The 19,404-nt window shown below is 35.6% G+C and overlaps 2 protein-coding genes across 2 annotated transcripts; one reads left to right on the top strand and one right to left on the bottom strand.

Moving 5' to 3' along the window:
- Nucleotides 1-4,901: 4,901 nt before the first annotated feature.
- LOC140009333 (UDP-glycosyltransferase 73C1-like) lies at nt 4,902-7,407 on the bottom strand. The gene has a single exon (XM_072054523.1). The coding sequence runs from the start codon at nt 6,697-6,699 to the stop codon at nt 5,218-5,220; it is 1,482 nt and encodes a 493-aa protein (XP_071910624.1). The 5' UTR covers nt 6,700-7,407; the 3' UTR covers nt 4,902-5,217.
- Nucleotides 7,408-9,416: 2,009 nt separating this feature from the next.
- On the top strand, nt 9,417-11,428 carry LOC140009619 (uncharacterized). The gene is made up of 5 exons (XM_072055702.1): nt 9,417-9,494; nt 9,668-9,854; nt 10,278-10,304; nt 10,403-10,529; nt 10,972-11,428. Exons 1-5 carry the CDS (start codon nt 9,417-9,419, stop codon nt 11,201-11,203), a joined length of 651 nt encoding a protein of 216 aa, XP_071911803.1. The 3' UTR covers nt 11,204-11,428.
- The last annotated feature ends 7,976 nt before the right edge of the window (nt 11,429-19,404 follow it).

Raw genomic sequence — 19,404 nt, 5'->3', positions numbered from 1 at the left:
AGCTAAAATGTAACTAATTAAACGGTTTTGACCATTTTCAACAGCGCGTAACTTTGGTTGCACACGGCGTAACTTTATTTGCACAACGTGTAATTTTAGTACAAAAATTTATGAGTCCCACACGCGGTGTGAAAATCGATGCACAACTTATGATTTGGACCGTACAATTTGTTGAGGCCAAATCATGGCCATTAACAGCTCGTGAGAATGACCGCTCCTACCCCCGTTTCCGTCAACCATGTGCTCCCCTCAAGCCCAGAAGACTGACAGCCATTTGGCTGCTTTTACTGTCGACTTTCGCGCGAGGAAACCGCTGAGCCAAAACCAGCAACAAAGGGCAGTGAAAAAAAATTTAAAGTCAGTGTCAGGACACTTTTTTAATTTAATTAGGTATGTATATTTGCTAGTCCTTATATAATCTTTTTAAACTCTTCCCTCCTTATAAAATAAGATTGATTAGATTATATAAATATTATCGTTCTCGACAAAACAAAGAAAAAAAGAGACTTTCATGCGAGAAAAAATATTTTGAATTGCAATCTGCAGTGGTGGTTTATATATGCTTGTATCTTGTTCTCAATACTGTTAGCCATTACCCGTCAAAAGGAAAAACTGAAAAAGAAGATAACTAAACGAAGTAAAAATGATTTAATTTGTGCTATAAAGTGTGAAAGAATTTGAGTTTCGGTGTCAAAACTACTTGACAATGAGTGGAATGGTCCAAAATCTTTATTGCTCTCTCAGTGTCATTTTAATAGTTTTGATTTTATTTTCACATAGTTTAAGAAAAATTAGTTAATTTTGTTGAAAGAGTAAATGTAACCTACTATTTTACTAAATTATCCGTGTGTGATTATTAGAAGTATGATTAATTACAACAACAATATTGATGAAAAGTTGCATCATTCAAGGCATGAATCAATGCAATTATTGATAGAAAAGTTAACTATATATTAAATAAGGTCGATTATACTTAATGATAACAAAGTACATTAATTAAGAATATTTCTTTCTTTTTTTTTGGGTACATTGGAGGGGGCATTGCAACGCCCATTACATCATTTCCGAACACTTCTTTCAAGTGTTGTGGCGGTTCCTGCAAGCGCTGCACTGGTGCACTCCTCCAAGGCTTTTCCTGGCAAGATGATCTGCGCATGCCCATTTGCCCTCCCTCCAATTATGCTTCATCTAGCAGTCTCGCTCTCTGTTTTTGCGGCTTCTATTTGTCAAGACGAGTTTGTAGCTGGGGGGCTCTCTCGGGTGGTGCCTGTTTGATCAGCTCCAGGGGTAGTTAGATTAGTTGGTCTGGTCCTGACTAACCGATATGCGATTGATTTGAAAAAAATAATACTGTACACAATATTGTAGTACTTCAAGGCAACTCTCTTGATGAACGGCGATTGATTTTTCTCAAACTAAAATCAACTTTGCTGCTGCTCATAGTCAATCACTGAATTTTAGGTGGCCGGTGAGAACAATTAAGACCGCCATATGAAGTTAGGCTTGTTTACCCTCCAAGACCTTGACTTTGACCAGGTCCAAATCCGACGCTGCTTACAAAATATCTAAGGGGTATCAACTAGTACTATACGTAAGCACGGTTCATACAGATACGTGTATATGTACTACATGTGCCTGATAATTAAGCCTTACTTAATTATCGAGCTGCTAAAAGAAAACAAAGATGTGGTGAAAATACTCTATACCGAAAAGCTACAATAATGCAATTACTGGCTACATCCCTGGAGTATATAGGTGCACTGAGCGAAACGTAACTCAAAGATCTTTGGGTTGCATTTGGATTGAAGGACTTGATAAAAAAAATTAGAAATTAGCTTAAATCTCTCTGGATTGTTTGGATAATTTGGGAAGTATTTGGATTTGTAATCCATCAAATATTTAAATGCATTTAAATACTAAAATTAGTCTTGTTTTTCTTTTTAGTCCATCTCAAATTATAGTCCACATTTCAATTTAAGTGTATAATTAACTATGAGTTTCCCTAAAATATTCTTTTTTAATATAGTTAACTATAACCTTCTCTAAAATGTCCTTATTTAATATAGGTAATTATTGAGTATAACCTAACTTATTTAATAAAGCTCAGTGGCTACTTATTTAAATCCCTTTTTGTGCTGTAAGTCGTGGGTTCGAACCCCACTTACAGGGAAAAAAATCCAAAGGAGATGCCGGAATACTCATTTGATTTAATCATGTTCTTGTACCTATTAACCTCTTGTACATAGCCTCCTTATAGATTATGATAAATTAGGTTATAGAAATGTTATCGCTGTCGTAAAAAAAGACTATAACCTAACTTATTTAATGTAGGTTATTATTGAATAATGCAACTTTCCATCAATATTATTGTTGTAATTAATGTAAAGCTAAATAGTCATACTCCATTTAATGTAAGTTAACTAACTTTTCTTGAACTGTGTAGAAAAAAAATTATGACTATTAAAATGGGTCGAAAAGAGTATATATGATCAGAGAACGCGGTCATCAATAGAGTATGGGTATAGGCTACCTGAACAACTCCAGGTGATATGATGTTTTCTAATCTTGTGTATTAAGTGTTTAAGTCATACTTTTTTTTTTTTTTTGAAGGTTTACTAGAAAAGATACGAGTTTCTATGCAACTGTTTCAAAAAGTTTCATCTCATTTTAAAATAAATTGATGCAAGAAGCTTTTGTTTGAGTGCGGTGGGAAATTTTTTATTTATTTTTAATCTAGGAGCGAATGAAAATGTCAATGAAATGGTATCTTTATCTCCATATTCCTGATCATATTAAAATATCTATTTCTAACTTTTTTTTGTCATTTATAGCAAAGGCTTTAAGTCAAGTATTGTTTACTTATATAGTTCCTTTATTTTTATAGTAATATACAGGCGAATCAGTACTACCAATGTGATATCATCACTTTAGTAAGCTTGATATCCCTTTTGTTTTCCGTGTTAGGTTCTTCAATTTCTAAGAAAGCAGTGTTTTAATTCTGTATAAAATTATCCTTTATTTGACAGTGAATTTACCAATTAAAGCACATACTTATTATGAATAATGATTTCCACACATTCAGTTTTTGCCAAAAAAAAAAAATTTAGGTTTTCGTGAGAATATTCCTTCTCATATTTTTCTATCATCTCTTTATTTTTCTCCCAAGAAAATTTTTTTTTTTAAAAAAAGCAACCCAACTAAATTTTTTCATGTACCTAAGCCCAAGATTGAGGCGGAGTTGAAAATTCATCAAAAGTTAACTCGGGCCCATAACATCCATACATGTTGAGTTTTGATGTAAGCTTTTTTTTTGTCACTTTCTGAACTTTCATTTTTATCCTCACAGCCACAACTTATCTTCATTGTAAGTTTCGTAACTACCAAAACATATCTTTCCAATATAACTATCCATAAACACCCGACATAATTATACTCTTAAAGATAAAAAAAAAAATCTTTAAAAAAGCAAAGTCATGTTCAGTAACAAGAAAATCTATGTAACATAAAAGTTTATAGAAGAAATAATTTATTTTTAAATTGCAAATATGCCCTTTACCACTTTTACTATTAAGCATAGTCTGAGAACTGCCCAAAATTAAAATTGAAATGGTCCCATTTGGTAATTGGGACTTGGAGCCGGGGAAGTGATTTGATTGGCTGCTTAATCTATTCTGTATTGCAGATTTTTTTTGTTTGGGATAAAAGTTTTTTTTTAATAGCATAATGGGGTGAGGACTCGCTGTTTTGAAAGAGCCACCACAAACTATTAAACGGCTACTTAGCCAAGATGCATGCGAGGTTGCAATTCCGGATTAGTTTCTAGTTAATGGGCCGGTGGCCCTCATCGGATAGACAAGGCAGAGCGTCTGTATCCATCAGCCGTTTGTTAGTTGCGGAGGAAAGCTGAAAGAAGCAAGAAAAACCACGTGGATGCGGGTATTACATTCCTAGTTGGATTGTGTCTACTTCTAGAAGATTACAGCTGGGTTTTGGTGGATCGGTGGGCGGGCCAGTGGACTTCACTCACTTCACTATCATTTCCACGTGCAATTGCGTTCCCCCCGCCGGGCCGGGGCCCCGGGGGGTACCCAAATATGTGGGGCTCGGAATTATCAAAAGAAAAATAGTATTCTGCCCATGTTTTTTCATATTTTGTTTTCCTCAGAAAACAAAAGTTCCAACAAATGGTGCTCTGAATCATGTGTGAAATTGTTTGCGGAATGAAATATATATATATAAATCTTTTATCCACAAGATTAATCACGTTTGCTTGAAAATTTTGGAAACTAATAGAATTTGCTTGAAGTCAAGACTTGTGCTGGAGAAATCATGAATACATGCATATATAGAGGAGTACAAAACAAACTATAGATGAGAAGTAGAGGTGTCAAAATGGGTGACTTGGGCGGGTTTGAATTAGATAAAATGGGTAATGGGTATAAGTGAGTCAACCCATTTATATCCATTTAATTAGATGCGTATAAATGGGTAATTCAAAAAATGAATTGGGTAACCCAATTACCCATTTATAATCTATTTATTTTAATTTTTTGTAAATTCATTTAAATTCATTTTTGCAAACTAAGTTATCAATGTATATCGCTCTTTGTACCCATCATTAGTTTTAAATATTTACTTATAATGTTCAATAAGCCTAATTACCAAATTTTTTTCATTTATACTCTATTTCACAAAATTACATATTATTTAATAATTGAATAATAAGAATATAAAAATTTGAACTAAGTACTATAAAAGTTAATATAAAAATTTAATCCAAAAATTTTTAACCCCTAACATTTTTTCCATATATAAATTTAAAATTTCATTTTAGAAAGATAAGAAGAGAGGCTCAAATTTATCATAAATTGGTAATGCCGAAAAATGAGCAAGTTAACAAATTAAGAGAAAACAAAATAATAAAATAAAACCAACAAATAATAATAATAATGAAACAAAAGTAGTTAACATCATGATAAAATGAAAATTTTGAAAAAAAAATGGGTGGGGAAAAAGAAGAGATTTAGGGGAAAGGAATTTTAAATGGGTTAATTGGATTTGATGGGTTACCCAATCCATTTATACCCATATACAAAAATTTAAGATACCCATACACATTTATTCATAGATGGATATGGGTAAATTTAGCTAAGTGGGTTGATTTGACACCTATAATGAGAAGGAAGGAAAGGGTCCTACCCTCCTAAATGGCTACATCTACATCACTCGATTGTCTGTGATTTCTGAGTCTCTGTCTTCATTCACTTTCTCGTCTTCTGCAGCTTCCTGTTGCTGGAGCTGGAGTACGTCTTGAATGAACAATGTGATATTCCTGTAAGAAGAGCCCCCTTCTTGTGTAGCATTCCTTGCCATCTCACTCAGCTTTCTCGCTGTTTCTCTTCTTTCTTCCCCCTCTTCTCCTTCATCCATCAGCTGATCGATTGCTGCTTTAATTTGTTCTCTGTCAACGGTCTTCTCTTCCTCGCCAACCCTCATGTGCGTCTCGACTCCGATCCTCACGCCGATCTTGACGACATCCACAACAAATGTCTCATTGAAGAATTGCTCCGCGAACATTGGCCAACATAGCATTGGCACCCCTGCGCAGATTCCTTCCAGTGTAGAATTCCACCCGCAATGGGTCAAGAATCCTCCCACTGACGAATGGGATAATATCGGAACCTGCGGTGCCCATCCTCTGACAACGACCCCTTTAACCCTCTCCTCAAACTTCTCATCTTTTAACCATTTTTCCACTTGTGGCGAATAATCAATTTCTCTGATCACCCATATGAACGGGCGGCCTGAGGCTTCCAACCCCAGACCAATCTCTCTCAGCTGCCCGAACGACAGATGACACATGCTGCCGAAACACGCATAAATAACAGAGCTGGGCTTCATCGAGTCCAGCCATTTTAAACTGTAGTGGTCACTCTTTGCTGTCGCTGACCCTGTACTGTTGATCAAAGAAACGGGTCCGACGTCCCAGAAGTTCTTGTGAACTCTCTTCTGTTCCTCCACATACCACTGGTCCAACTCCTCAAAACTATTCACCAGACTCCCTCTGTCTGAAACCTGAGTTTCTTTCCTTACATCACCCGACTCTTTCCTGCTCTCCGGAAAAGGCAACTGGGATTTTCTGAATTGGATTTTGTGCGGCAAATTCGGTACCCAAAATGCGTCTAAATCCGAAGAGTCGTGACTCTCGAGGAACCTGCCTATTCTGCCGGCACAGACGAGAGTGAAGGGAGCTACGGTTTGGAAGACGTACCTTGGGATTCCTAACCTGTGGGCGAGGTTTTGAGTCCATACAAGAGCAGTGGTGGAAATGATGCAACTTGGCCTCGGTTCTAACTGTTTCTTGGCAATGTTTTCTATTGGTTCTTGCATCAAACTATATGCATCCACAAAGCTCCTTATCAAGTCTGTAGAAGGAAGTGCATCCAGGTTTTCACATCCTTCTGGCAATCCGACTTGTTGACCTGGGAATGGTATTGTGATCAACTGGATCTTGAGGTTTTCCCTTGCGGCATAGTCGATGAGAGCTTTAAACCTGTTAGCGTTCTTGGGTGTGCTAATCATCGAGACCATGGGGCCTTGCCTTGCTAGTAATTTAGCGAGATCTGACAAGGGAATAATATGGCTCTGAGACATCAAAGGAATTAGGAGGAAGTGAAGATGCTCGGTTTGGGGATCCATTTGTTGCAGATATTTGAGATATATATATATATATAAATGGTATAAAATCGGTACTCTACTACTGAAGAAAGAATTCTGATGGGGAGGAAATCTATCGAGGGGCAGCTGAACTTTGGATGAAGGTGTAATATATAGATAGAGCCCGCAAAGCGGTGCAATAACTTGTGCTGCTTACATGGCAATAATTTGCTTACGAGTCGTTTTAGATAGCTAAGTAGACTGTCAAACGCGAACGTCTAGATTGCTTGTAAGTTTTAATGTTTCACTCCACGGCATAAGACCGGATAAACACGTAGTGTGCACAAAAATTGGAATCTTCTGCAGAAAACTTCTTTGATTTCTGCAGAAAATTGGAAGTGTGTACAAAAATTGCTTACAAGCGTTTTTACCCTAAATATGATGGTCATTGATTACAAAAACCTCAAGAGTGAGTAGTGTTTTTACTCACTCTTTCTTCCGCTCACTCTGTCTCTTACTTCTCTCTCTTCTCCCTGGGTCGTTTCTTGGAGTTACAAAAAGGATCAGAGGTGGAAATATGTTTGAGCTCTAAAATATGTTGCTAGTTTGTAGGATTTATATTTAAGTTAGGGTATTAAATATATTTGAACTCTACATAATTTCTTGTCTTTTAAAATTTATTTTTACATTAATACTTCATGTCTAAAATTATATTTTTTTCTTATTTTTATGAATCGACATCATCTACTCTATTTTCAATCCTATAGAAATTAAGGGCGAGTGAACCCTTGACCTCCTGTCAAACTGAACCCTTAGTTCTTAACATCTCACAAACACTCGAGTCATTTATGATGACCAACAACCTGCCAGCTTTTTGTTATCTAAAATTGAATTTCAGACGGTTTCCCTACTTTTTAACTTCAATACACTTATTGCAATAGTTTGGAAACTATTGCTAAAAGCTTTGGCCATAAATCTGGTGGTTCGGAGGACTAGAAGGCGGCCCCAGTATAGTAACGGTGGATGTCCTTTGAGTCAGAAGGGGTCAAGTTATCACGTCGTGCAAAGCAATGTTTTGAAATTCAAATCGAGTAACGACTCGACAGAATTTAGGGATCATAAGCGAATGGGTTCCACCGGTTAAACTCGAGGTTGAACTCATAAATATATTTTTAATTATATATAAAATAAAATAAATAGAATAAATATGTACTCATAGTGATTTCAATCTTTTCTCATATGTCCTATATATTAAGGAGTCAAATTAATAATAAAGTAATAGAATAAAGTACTCATAGTGGAACTTTTTTAAGTAAGATATAATAACATTAATGAGTCTCTAATTCCACAAGATGATGAATCCAGAATGAAAATATCAATCATTGTTAAAATGCAAAAAGTAAGGCTGCAAATGAGTAATAAAAGAACTCTATATGTGTAATTATGATTATTTAAAATATTGAGGGGTCAAAGTATAATATGAGAAAATTTTTTTTAACTTATAAAGGATTCTTCTTGTTTCTTCCTCTCGTTTCTTTTTCTCTGCCATCCGCCATAAAAGCTTTCCACTATCAGTCCTGGGTTTTTTAGGGTTTACCGGTTTACGATCAAATCGATCTTTTGATCGAGTTTCTTTCACCCGATTTTTTATACTAATTTAGACTGAGGACTAACCAATTCTCAGTTCAATCAGTCGAATCGTCCGGTTGAGTCCAAGTTTAAAAACAGAGGTGCGAAGCTGACTGCATGGTGGGAAGAGCAAAGGAAACTAGAACAAGACATCACCGTCGGACCGGGCAAGGGACAGTTATGAAAAGAGCTGTTGGAGACCGGTTAGAAGCAGTTCTAAATGCGGGTCCATTGTATTTTTAGGAAAAATAAAAAAGAGTTATGCGGAAATGAAGGCATGTGTATTCCAATCTTAAGCTTTAAATGCTTATTGGACAAAAGAGTTATGCCGATTTAAATTTAATTGTAAGTTGACATAGATGAGTAATTATATACATAAATAATTAAAAGAAATTAATTTTATATACATTTTATTTTTTGCATAAATACATTTATTATAAATTTACTAAAGAATTTGGTTTATAAGGTTATTGTAATTTGGTAGTTATAGTATTTAGGGTGGTTATGAATAGTTATATTAGCAAAATGTAATTAAGTAATTAGAGCAAAAATTAGTTTTTCTATAATGATAAAATTAAAAGTTTAAAAAATGACATAAAAAAGTTTACACTAACCACAACCCCTCTAACTTTATATATTGCATAGATAGTGGCTTTTTAACTGGAATCAAAATGATAGATGAATAATGAGAAACATAATTAACATAGTACTTCAAGAATCGAGACATAATTGACCTGATAGATTTTAATTTAAATTTAAAAATTGCATATAAGTAATCTTATACACGACAGGGTGACTTTTCAAATCGGTATCAAATTTGTAGAGTCGCAAATGAAGACTTTTCGGCTAATGATGTCTATGGTGCATAAGTACCAATGCTCCTTGTTCCACTTCATGGTAAACAAATATGACACAAGTTAACTGAAAAAAGTCCAATCAACAATCTCCTGGTGTAAGTATTTAGAGGTCTTTTGCTCTCACACTGTTATCCAGGTATAACATCTATAGTTTCACTAATTCTTTTAACGATCCAACCCAATTTATATTGGTATTTGCTATTAGCTCCTTCAGATGATAATAGCCTTTGCCGGTTACCTTCCCTTAATTGGACCCCAAAAACATGGACAAAGATGTTGACGCTGACTTGCCTACGTGGGAAGTTCTCTCACTTTCCACTGTCGAAGCAACCAAGCTATCATGCTTTTAAGGTTTGTTTGTTTGGGTGGAAAAGGTTTTCCGGAAAATATTTTCCATATTTTCTGTTGTTTGGTTGATAATTAATTTGGGAAAATAATTTCTGACAGAAAATAAGTTACACCCACGGGAGGAAAATAACTTCCTTATCTATGATTGTGAAGTTATTTTCCTTTCCTAAAAGCAGTCTTCTTTTCACAGCCTCTTCATCGAGAAAAGACCAAACTCTTACTTTTTCGCAACGACATCTCCTCAACTCCGGCAAATAAAAGCCTCTAGCGATACCATCGATAAAAGCCTCCAGCGACATCTTATCAACAAATCCCTTCTTTGCAAGTGGCATCTCCAACTCCGGCAAAGACCCACTTTCGGAGGTAAAAGATCATCTCCCCCCTCTCTCTCTCTCTCATTTTTATCCTTTAAAAGCGGCCAATATCAGTTTGAAAATTTTTTGCCCTTATTAGTTTTTTTCCTCCCTTTTCCTTTGAAAAATTGTTTAGAATTACTAGTGTAGATTCTTGAAGTTGGATTTGAATGAATTTTTGTGGTTGCTTTTGTTTTAGTTTGTTCTTATCGGATTAGGGTTATATTTGATTTGATTGATGCTAATGAATTAATTTGGCTGCTGAGTTTTGGGGGTTTTTTGATACTTTGAATCTGATTATTAATCTTGGCGCTTTTGTCTCGGCCCTCTAACTTGCTCAGAATCCGGGTAAGGTAGGGTAGTGTTTTTCTTACAATCTGGTGAGATGATGCTCTGGAAGATGAGAGAATAGGAGTGTGAAATGTGGAAGTAGTGGACGATGTCACTGCTCAAAGAAAAGGTTGTTATTTTCCGTCCTCTTAGATTTTTCATATTTCATTTTGTTGTCTTTTTTGTGGTATTTATGGTCACTGTCTTCGTTTTTTTTAATTCCCTAAGAAGGAAACACGGTGAAGAGATCAATCAAAGTACCTGCTATCAGTAACAAGCTTGCGGATATCCCTCCCGATGAGTACTCTTGGAGGAAGTATGGCCAGAAACCAATCAAAGGTTCACCTCATCCCAGGTACATTGCTAGTCTCTGTTATTCCATGATGGAGCTTGCTTTGACTTGCAGTAAAATCCATAGAAAAATCATCAGTTATTTATTATTGTGCTTTTTGACCTACTTACTTTACTGTGCCCTCTCGGTGGAGTGATCTACAGTTTAGCTTTTAATTGCATCTCATCCACTTTGAATTTTGAAGTGAAAACGCTATAGTGCCAGGAATTTTTACTCGTCTTTGATTCAGTTTTAGTTTGGCAAAAGGAAGGATTTGTTTCTTCTTCAATCCTATTCATGTTTTATGTTTCTCTGATTCTTGGTGTGCTTGAGAGCTTCTTGGAAGTCGTGACATAATTATTTTATGAGCCTAAATCTAATCTTATCTCGGCCTTCAATGTGGGAGGGCTGAGAGAGGAGTTGATCTCCAAGTGCCTAGATTCAACATTCGCTAATCTCTGTGCAGGGGATACTACAAGTGCAGCAGCATGAGAGGGTGCCCTGCCAGAAAGCATGTGGAGAGATGCTTGGAGGAGCCTTTAATGCTGATTGTCACCTACGAAGGAGAACATAACCATCCAAGATTGCCTTCACAACATGAGACTTGTGGTCATGAAGCTTTTGGTTGTCCCGAATTGCTCCTGTACTTATCATATTGCACTTGTTCAAGCTTGAGGTACAGGGGAGCGAGCGTCTAGTGAAAAAAAGAAGAAGAGCAGTTGGATTTTGAACCTTATTAGGTCTGGGAGCATACATTCTTGTTGTCATGATTTTAGAATTGGATAGGATGTCATGATTTTCATTCTTGTTGCTATTGTTGTTATTTCGTTTACCTGTCTTATTTAGAGCAATTGAGTTATAATAGGTTGTGCTTCATGGGTGGACTTGATGCTTCTTTCATGTATTAAGATATTTATTTTTTCTGGTTGTTTTTCAGCACCATTGAACCCTAGAGGTGATCTAGAAGTGGAAAAAGGAGGGCTGATTGAGTACCTTGCCACTTGCCGTGGCCATGGGTGTGAGAACCCTCACTTTAAAAGTCAATTTTTCTAAACTACATGTCTTACTCTAAGAATGAAACCACAGATTATAAGCCCTAGCATTGCATCCCCTATGTGTTATCGTATACACTAAGAAATTAAAACATTTTTCTTGAGTTAGTTGTAACTATTTCACCACTTATAATATACCCTTGCATAACATTCTACATGTATTAAAACAATTTCCATGCATTACATTTCATATCCTTACTTTTAGCTAAAACAATTTTGTTGAGTTAGTTTCTTTTCCACCACTTACATTGTACCAAGTGCCTTACCCTAGGATTTAAATTACTTATTCTATGCCCTTACAATATATTTTCTATATGTTATAGTAATTTCCATGTATAACATTCCATTTCATTGTAATTGAAGAAAAATATTTTCTTGAGTTTGTTTAAATTAATGCACCACTTGAAATTGACCAAGTGTTCTTTTCTTAAGTAGTAGAGATTTTTGTGTGAGATTAGAGTTGTTAAACAATTATTGGTACATTTGAAAAGTTAAGAGAACCATTAGTCAAAGATTAAGAAAGTCTAGGTTACTAATGAAGTCATGTGGCAAAACCCTAGCCATGGGTTTGTTTGACTAAGGAATTAGAAAACAATTTAAAGACTAAACTTGGTTCCTTTTTAACCCTTGTTGGCCGAATTTCTTAGCACAAAAAGGGGAAAGAGAGAGCTCCATATACTTACCTTGAACCCTAGAAAAAAAAATCAAGAACAAAAATCCAAAGAAGAAAGATCTAGAGTTTGTGAGAAAATTTTCTTCAATCTTTGAGGTTGTTTCAAGCCTAAAGCTTCTATTGTGGTGGTTTGTTTGGTGACTAAAGCAACTTGTAAGTAAGGTATGTAATCTTTAAAATTTGGGTTTATGATGTTATATCATCTACTTGAGGTTGAAATGGTGAAAAACAATTTGTTATGGTTGAATTTGGGGTTAGTTTCTTGAGTTAATCAAGTAATGGTTAGGTTTACTAATATGCATACCAAGTGTTTGATGAAATGTCTAACCCTTATTCATGTGTGTTTATGAAGTATTGATATGTTTTAAACCCCTATTTAGTTGGATCTAATACTTGTTATGTGCAAGGAATGAAAATAACAAGAAGAGTAGAAGTTAGAAATTTTTAAAGTGTGCTGACCGAAACTTTTTAAGCTTGCTGCCCGGTTTTTCCTTGATATTTTCATGCACATTTTGGCTACAAATGTGAGTGTTATATGTTGGGTTATGTGTGTGGAGGTTGTCTACAAAAAATTAGCCAATTTGGTTGAATAAATTTTGAGTTATAAACAAAGGAGGAAAACTGGACTAGGTCCAGAAATTTTCTGTCCAGCAATCTTGTTAAGGACATAACGTGTTACTCACTGATCGGAATTGAGTGCCGTTTGTGGCAATTGAAAGTAGACTCTTAGAGCTTTAAAACGGTACAAAGCTCATTTTCTGGTTCATCCCGAACGATCCGTGGTGAGTCTGGAAAGTTGGCTGTCCGGGCGGTACTGTTCATCCGAGACAGTCCAGAAAGTTCATTTGGTTTCGTAATTTTGAGCCACTTATGTTGGGATTTTGGAAATGGTTTCTTCTAGACAAATTTATCCTTATGAACCTAGTTTCCAATGCATCTGACAGAACCTAATTCCGAATTTCCCACAATGAGCAATGACCGTTTCCCGAGTCTGGCCGGGCGAGACAGTTTAACCCGTAATGAAGCCTTTGAGCTTTATTGAAACTTTTCTTTTGCCAAATTTTCATGTACATACTGTCGCGCCCCATTTTTTCGCGATGGAAAAGAAAGTGTTTATAAAAAGGATGTGATTTATTAATAATAAATGAAAAAGGACCTAGAATGGGACTTAAAAGAATGCGACAATTTGGGTCCAAAATTTAGTCTAAAAGGGTTTTTAAGAAAAAATAGGAGTCGCCACTTGGTATGGAGTTTTGGTGTACCAAGTCACCCAAAAAAATAAAGTAAAACAAAATGAAACCCTTTTTGACAACTTCAGGTCTTTGAAAACAAGAGAAAATGGATTCGGGAGTCACGGTTGAAGAAAGGGAAGGCAAAGGTTCGATTAACTCAAACCTAAGGCACCCTTTCAACCTAGTCTAAGCTAGTTGCGAGGTTTAGTCAAAATTTTCCTAATCTAACCTTTAATTTTATCACATTTTGGAGGTTTTCTACATGGATGCAAATCTTAAATTTATAAAAATACCGAAAGGAACAAAATGTTCATTCAAGGATTTAATTGAACCAATCGCATTAATTGCGAAGGCCAAAATGATTCCTTGAAAGTGTCACGAGTATGCAAATGATGAAATAAAAATAAAAAAAGAAATTAAATTATATACATATATATATGTGATCAAAGAAAAAGAGAATGCAACATAAAGGGTACGGGAGACAAAAACTCGTGACTTAGTTTTCTTATACAAGGATTAATGGGGTATTTGAACTAAAAAGTTATAATCACCCATTTCCCATGTTTGAAAAATAATTATCCTAACATGAACAAGCAAATGAACTAGCTTAAATGAGATGCAATTCTAAATGACATGATTAGTACCTATAGAGGGTAAGGGATAATATAATAGGAAATATCATGCAAATGAGAAAAGATCCTAAAAATGAAAATATGCATGAAAATGTAGTGAATAGCACACAAAGATGAATCTAGCGCAAGATAACCTAAAGGGTCTAGCGTTGGACTAACCCATTTCTAAAAATCCTTACTAGCGTTGGACTAGCAAGTAAGCGGAGGGAGAAACCACAACTAGCGTTGGACTAGTGTGGTGACGCCATGCATTGGCAATTCATAGTGAAGCAAATAAAGTATAAATTAAAACAAATAAACACATAAGAGCACGTAACACATAACACGTAAGCATAATATCTAGATGCCAAAATCCTAAGAAAAGCGGATAAAACACATAACACATAAGCCACATAAACACGCAACCTATCTATTACATCGGGGAGCGCCTAACTACAATCTAGGAGGGAAAAATATAATAAAACAAATCAAATTATCTTATCTATTACATTTTTGAGGTATTTAAATGCCTCTCGAATCATTAAAAAAAATTAACTAAAACATATATAAGAAAATTTGAATGAATATTTAAATCAAATAAATAAAGCATATAAAAATATATAAACACATAGGAACACATAGGAGCACATAAGAGCACGTAATTGACATTGAAATAATAAAATAGGAGTACCTCCCGTTTGAAGTGGTGACTAAGTGGAGTCAAATTATCCTATTTATACTCACAATGAACAAAAGAATCATGGCACCAATTTAATTGAAAAAATAATAATAATAAAAGTACTAAATTCACACTAATATGTCAAACGTAAATAAATTTAAGAATATTTAAAAATTACAAGTTAAACATACTCAAAAGTAACATAATTAGCTATTAAAAAAAAGAAGCAATCATAATAAAGAGAGTCAAAATTCACTAGGGACTGAATTGCAAAAAATTGAAAACTTTTGGGGGACAAAAATTATATTTTCCAAAGTTCAGGGGTCAAAATTAAATGAAAGATAAAATTCAGGGACCAAAATGCAATTAATATAAGGACCTACATGAAAGAAATTTAAAATGTTCTGGGCTGCAGTGAAACTACTCAAAAGATCAGGGGCCAAAGTGAAAAATCGTAATCAGATCTTCTTAAGAAAACAGGCCACTGGGCCATTATTTTATTTCTTTGGGCCGGACACTACCTAAGCCCAACCGAAAGTCCAAACTAAAACACACAGGCCAGCCCGTCTTTTATCACTCAAACCCGACCAAAAGATATGGGCTCCAGTCTCTTAGCCCAACAGAAACCCAAGAGAAAAATAAACCAAAACCCATTTCCAAAACCCAACCAAAACTAACTCTTGGCCCATCAGAAAAATAAACATCAGCCCAATTTCCTTTTTCTTTTCTTTCCTTCTTTTCTTTCTTTTCTTTTCTTTCTTCTTCCTCACCGTTTCTTTATCTCCTTCTTCGGCCAGCTGAAGCTTACTTCAGTTGGCGGCCATGGTGGCCGCAGGTGGCGCCACCGCCTCCGGCGGCGGTCGCCGGCGGCTTCTCCGGTCGCCAAAATTTCTCAAAATGCACCTCCCCACTCCATTTTTCGCGTAGGTTCCATTTCCGGAGTTAATTTTTACAAAAGATAATCCGAAGGTGGCCGAAAGCAAAAAGTCAGTCCAGTTTTTTTATTTTTTAAAACACTATATCTTTCACCAAAAATCACAAAAATTATACCATAACACTCCTTGCAACTTCTACAATACAACTATAATCTTAATTTGACAAGAAAACAACATAAAATGGCCAAAATAAAGCAAAACAGCCCCTAAAATTCTTTTTGGCATTTTTTCAAACTATTAACATGCATTCACAATAAACCTTTCCTTTTCCTAAATCCGGTTCATGCCATTTCCAATTTTTGAACAATCCAACAACAACAATGCAAAGCAGCAAAAACAGGAGAAAATAGGCAATTAAATATGAATTTAATGTGAAAAACAAAACGGAAAAAAAAAAAAAGAAAAAAAATACCTCTAGGATATTGCAGTCACTTGATTGAGCTTTGTGGTGGAATTCCTAAATTCCAATGGTCTGACCGCTAGTTCCCTTTCTTCTTTTATGGCTTTGTCTGTTGGGAGCAAAGAAAGGTCCGAGAGATGTATTGGCTTGGAGTGTTTTTGTTGAGAGCAAAAGAAAAGGCCGAGAGAGTGTCCCTTCTTTTTTTTTTTCTTCCTTCTGCCGTTTTTTTTTCCAGAGAGAGCCGAGAGAGTCAGGAGATGTATCTTTTTTTTGAGCCAAAAGTGGAGTTTGAGTGTTAAATCCACCAAAATGATTTTCTCCATCTCATGAAAAGAAAGGTGCCTGGAGATTTTGAGTGCAAAAATGGATCAATAGTGCATTTGGTGAAAGAGCAATAATTAGGAGAAGATTTTTGATTTTCTTGATTTTCTCTCTTCTTTTTTTTATTTTATTTATTTTATTTATTATTATTTTTTTTAAAACAAACCTGCAAAAAATGAGAAAAATACACATTAAAATATAAGAAAGTAAATAACACATCAAATAGAAAAATCTTGAGAAAATATTAAAATTTGATAAAAATTTGGTGTCTACAGCTTGCCCCTCTTTGTCTAGAGTTTCAAAGAAACTCAAGACAAAGACGTAGACACCAAATTGCTTACCTGTCTCTTGTAGCTGCACCTGAACTAAAATAAACAAGCCAACACTTGGCTGAAATTATTGGACAAAATGATGCAATAACATTGCAGCAAATGTGACTGAACCCATGTAGAGTTGCCTACGTATCCCACCATGGGAATCAGGTCAAACGTAGTTCGAATGCAAGTGAACCACAATGAAACAAGTGCATTGACCAACTGTGGTCTTTGCAAAGTCGAAAAAGTCTGAGCTCTCAGAACTTCTAAACATGAAACACCAAATGAATGAGAAAGCACAACAATTATTGGTCAAAACAGTCAAGAAAAGTAACTTGTCATGAATGGGAGATAGAAGGGTGCGCGGTGGACGCTGAGACTCACCAACATGAATTTAAATTGTCAAGAAAGGGAGGTAGAAGGGTGCGCGGTGGACGCTGAGACTCACCAATAAGAAATTAAATTGATGCGCGGAGGGACGCGATTACGCTCCAACAGGAAATTAAATTGTCAAGAATGAGAGATAGAAGGGTGCGCGGTGGACGCTGAGACTCACCAACAGGAAATTAAATTGATCAAGAATGGGAGGTAGAAGGGTGCGCGGTGGACGCTGAGACTCACCAACAGGAAATTAAATTGATGCGCGGAGGGACGCGATTACGCTCCAACAGGAATTTAAATTTGTCAAGAATGGGAGGTAGAAGGGTGCGCGGTGGACGCTGAGACTCACCAACAGGAAATTAAATTGATCAAGAATGGGAGGTAGAAGGGTGCGTGGTGGACGCTGAGACTCACCAACAGGAAATTAAATTGATGCGCGGAGGGACGCGATTACGCTCCAACAGGAATTTAAATTTGTTTTTCTTGATTGATTGATTTTTTTTTTTTTTTTTTTTTTTTTGGAAAGGTCCAAAGTGACGAATTTTAAAACTAGAAGGATACCAATGACAATTCTCCCTTCATGAGATTCGAGAGGTACATACATATGTCACTATCCTCTCGATTTTAAAAAACTCTTTTTCTTTTTGCACTTTTTTTCTTTCACAAAACCGATTTAGAACGCATTACCAAAATTGGAGCTCACTCCTTTTGCTATTTGCTCCAGCGTAAATCATGTTTAACAAAAACCACATTTTTCATGCTTTCGAAAAGGTAGAAAAAGTGATCACATAATGCCACCACCCATGTGATCCCTTGTGATTCCTTTGGCCTTGAGAACCATGCAAGCATGATCTTTTGATATCAAAATTGCTCCCCAAGAATTGTGCTGCAACTTGTGTTGAATCTTCTCAATTTTTTAGCATCAGTCAGTTATACTTCCCTTTGTATCACAAATCAACTCTTTCTAATAACCAGATCTGAAGGACTGCCCGTTTCAAGTTTCAACACTCTGCTCTTCATTCATGATCTCTTGTGCTCCAAAACCTTACATTGATGACCTTAACATTTCGGATTTTCCCTAAGGTCACCACCATTTTCTTTTCCTTTTTCTATTTCTTCTTTTTTTCTTTTTCTTCTTTTTTTTTCTCTTTTTTTTTTCATTTTTGAAAAGACACCCATTCGGGTTTTCACTCAATGAACAAATCTTGTTAACAACCTTTATCAACTCAGAAATATATTTAAAGAATGATGGCATTAGTGCGATAATCCTTCCCATGCAAAATTGGTGAAGGTGTATTGACATTATTTGCCATTTGATTAAGTGATTTTTATCAGAAATGCCACTAAAGCGGAGGTCGAGACTTTTCATAATTTTTGTGATGGGCTCAGATGGGGTGGAGAAATATTAAAGGTTGAAAGCAAAATCTTCAAAAAGGTTTCAAAACCCTAAGATCACGTTCTATCAATATTTGCTCCAGTATGAGGGTATTAATACTGAAAAAAATTGCCCCAGTTTGGCTTTTGAATCCTTTTTTTCTTTTTTTTTTTTTTTGGAATAACAGGAGATAAAAATTTACCCCAGTGTGAGGTTTGCAATCTTTATGAGCGCTATCAAATAAAGGGTTAAATTATTCTGGAGGTTCAATGGGGAAAACTAGGGATAAGATGTTTAAAGAGAAAAGAAAAAGGCTCGCCTTTGATCCGCCATAGATGGTATTTCAAAACGAAAAATCACATAATCAGATAAAAAAAATTTATTACACATGTCTGAATTGATTGGCAAAGGAAAGACCTGTCCATCAAGTTCTGTACGAATGGACGTTCTTCCGGATAGCACTCTTTGAACAATAAATGACTCTTGCCAAGTTGGAACAAACTTTTCTTTAACCTCCTCTTGAATCGGAAGAATTTACTTCAAAACCTTATCCCTCACTTCAAATAAGCGAGATTTGTCTTTCTTGTCATAACTAACGAACCATCCTTTGATGATAGCATTGTCCATGACAAACATTCAACTTCTTTTTCATCAATTAGAGACAGCAACTCATTGTGCTCCTTAATCCATTCGATTTCTTCTGCCTGAGCCTTTGTCAAAATGTGCAAGGACGGAATCTCGGTTTTGGCATGTATTACCACTTCCATTACAGTATAAGAGGGCAAGGTGTTACCCCAACTTAGAAATGTAATCTCCAATGAAATGCTCCCAGAATTCAATTGCAAAATTTGCAAAATCGAAGGGAAAACTCTCTTTTTCTTTTTCTTTTTTTTCAATCCCTTTTTTTTTCTCTTTTTTTTCGTTTT

This window comes from Coffea arabica, chromosome 6e (assembly GCF_036785885.1).
Source record: "Coffea arabica cultivar ET-39 chromosome 6e, Coffea Arabica ET-39 HiFi, whole genome shotgun sequence".
Classification (NCBI taxonomy): domain Eukaryota; kingdom Viridiplantae; phylum Streptophyta; class Magnoliopsida; order Gentianales; family Rubiaceae; genus Coffea; species Coffea arabica.
This window is presented reverse-complemented; position numbering and strand designations above follow the sequence as displayed.

Bases quoted from the DNA above. Each gene is read 5' to 3' on its own strand.
- LOC140009333 (XM_072054523.1), bottom strand. From the start codon at position 6,699: ATGGATCCCCAAACCGAGCATCTTCACTTCCTCCTAATTCCTTTGATG.
- LOC140009619 (XM_072055702.1), top strand. From the start codon at position 9,417: ATGTTGACGCTGACTTGCCTACGTGGGAAGTTCTCTCACTTTCCACTG. The intron at 9,495-9,667 runs GTTTGTTTGTTT...TCCTAAAAGCAG, and splicing joins CAAGCTATCATGCTTTTAAG to TCTTCTTTTCACAGCCTCTT. The intron at 10,305-10,402 runs GTTGTTATTTTC...TAATTCCCTAAG, and splicing joins TGTCACTGCTCAAAGAAAAG to AAGGAAACACGGTGAAGAGA.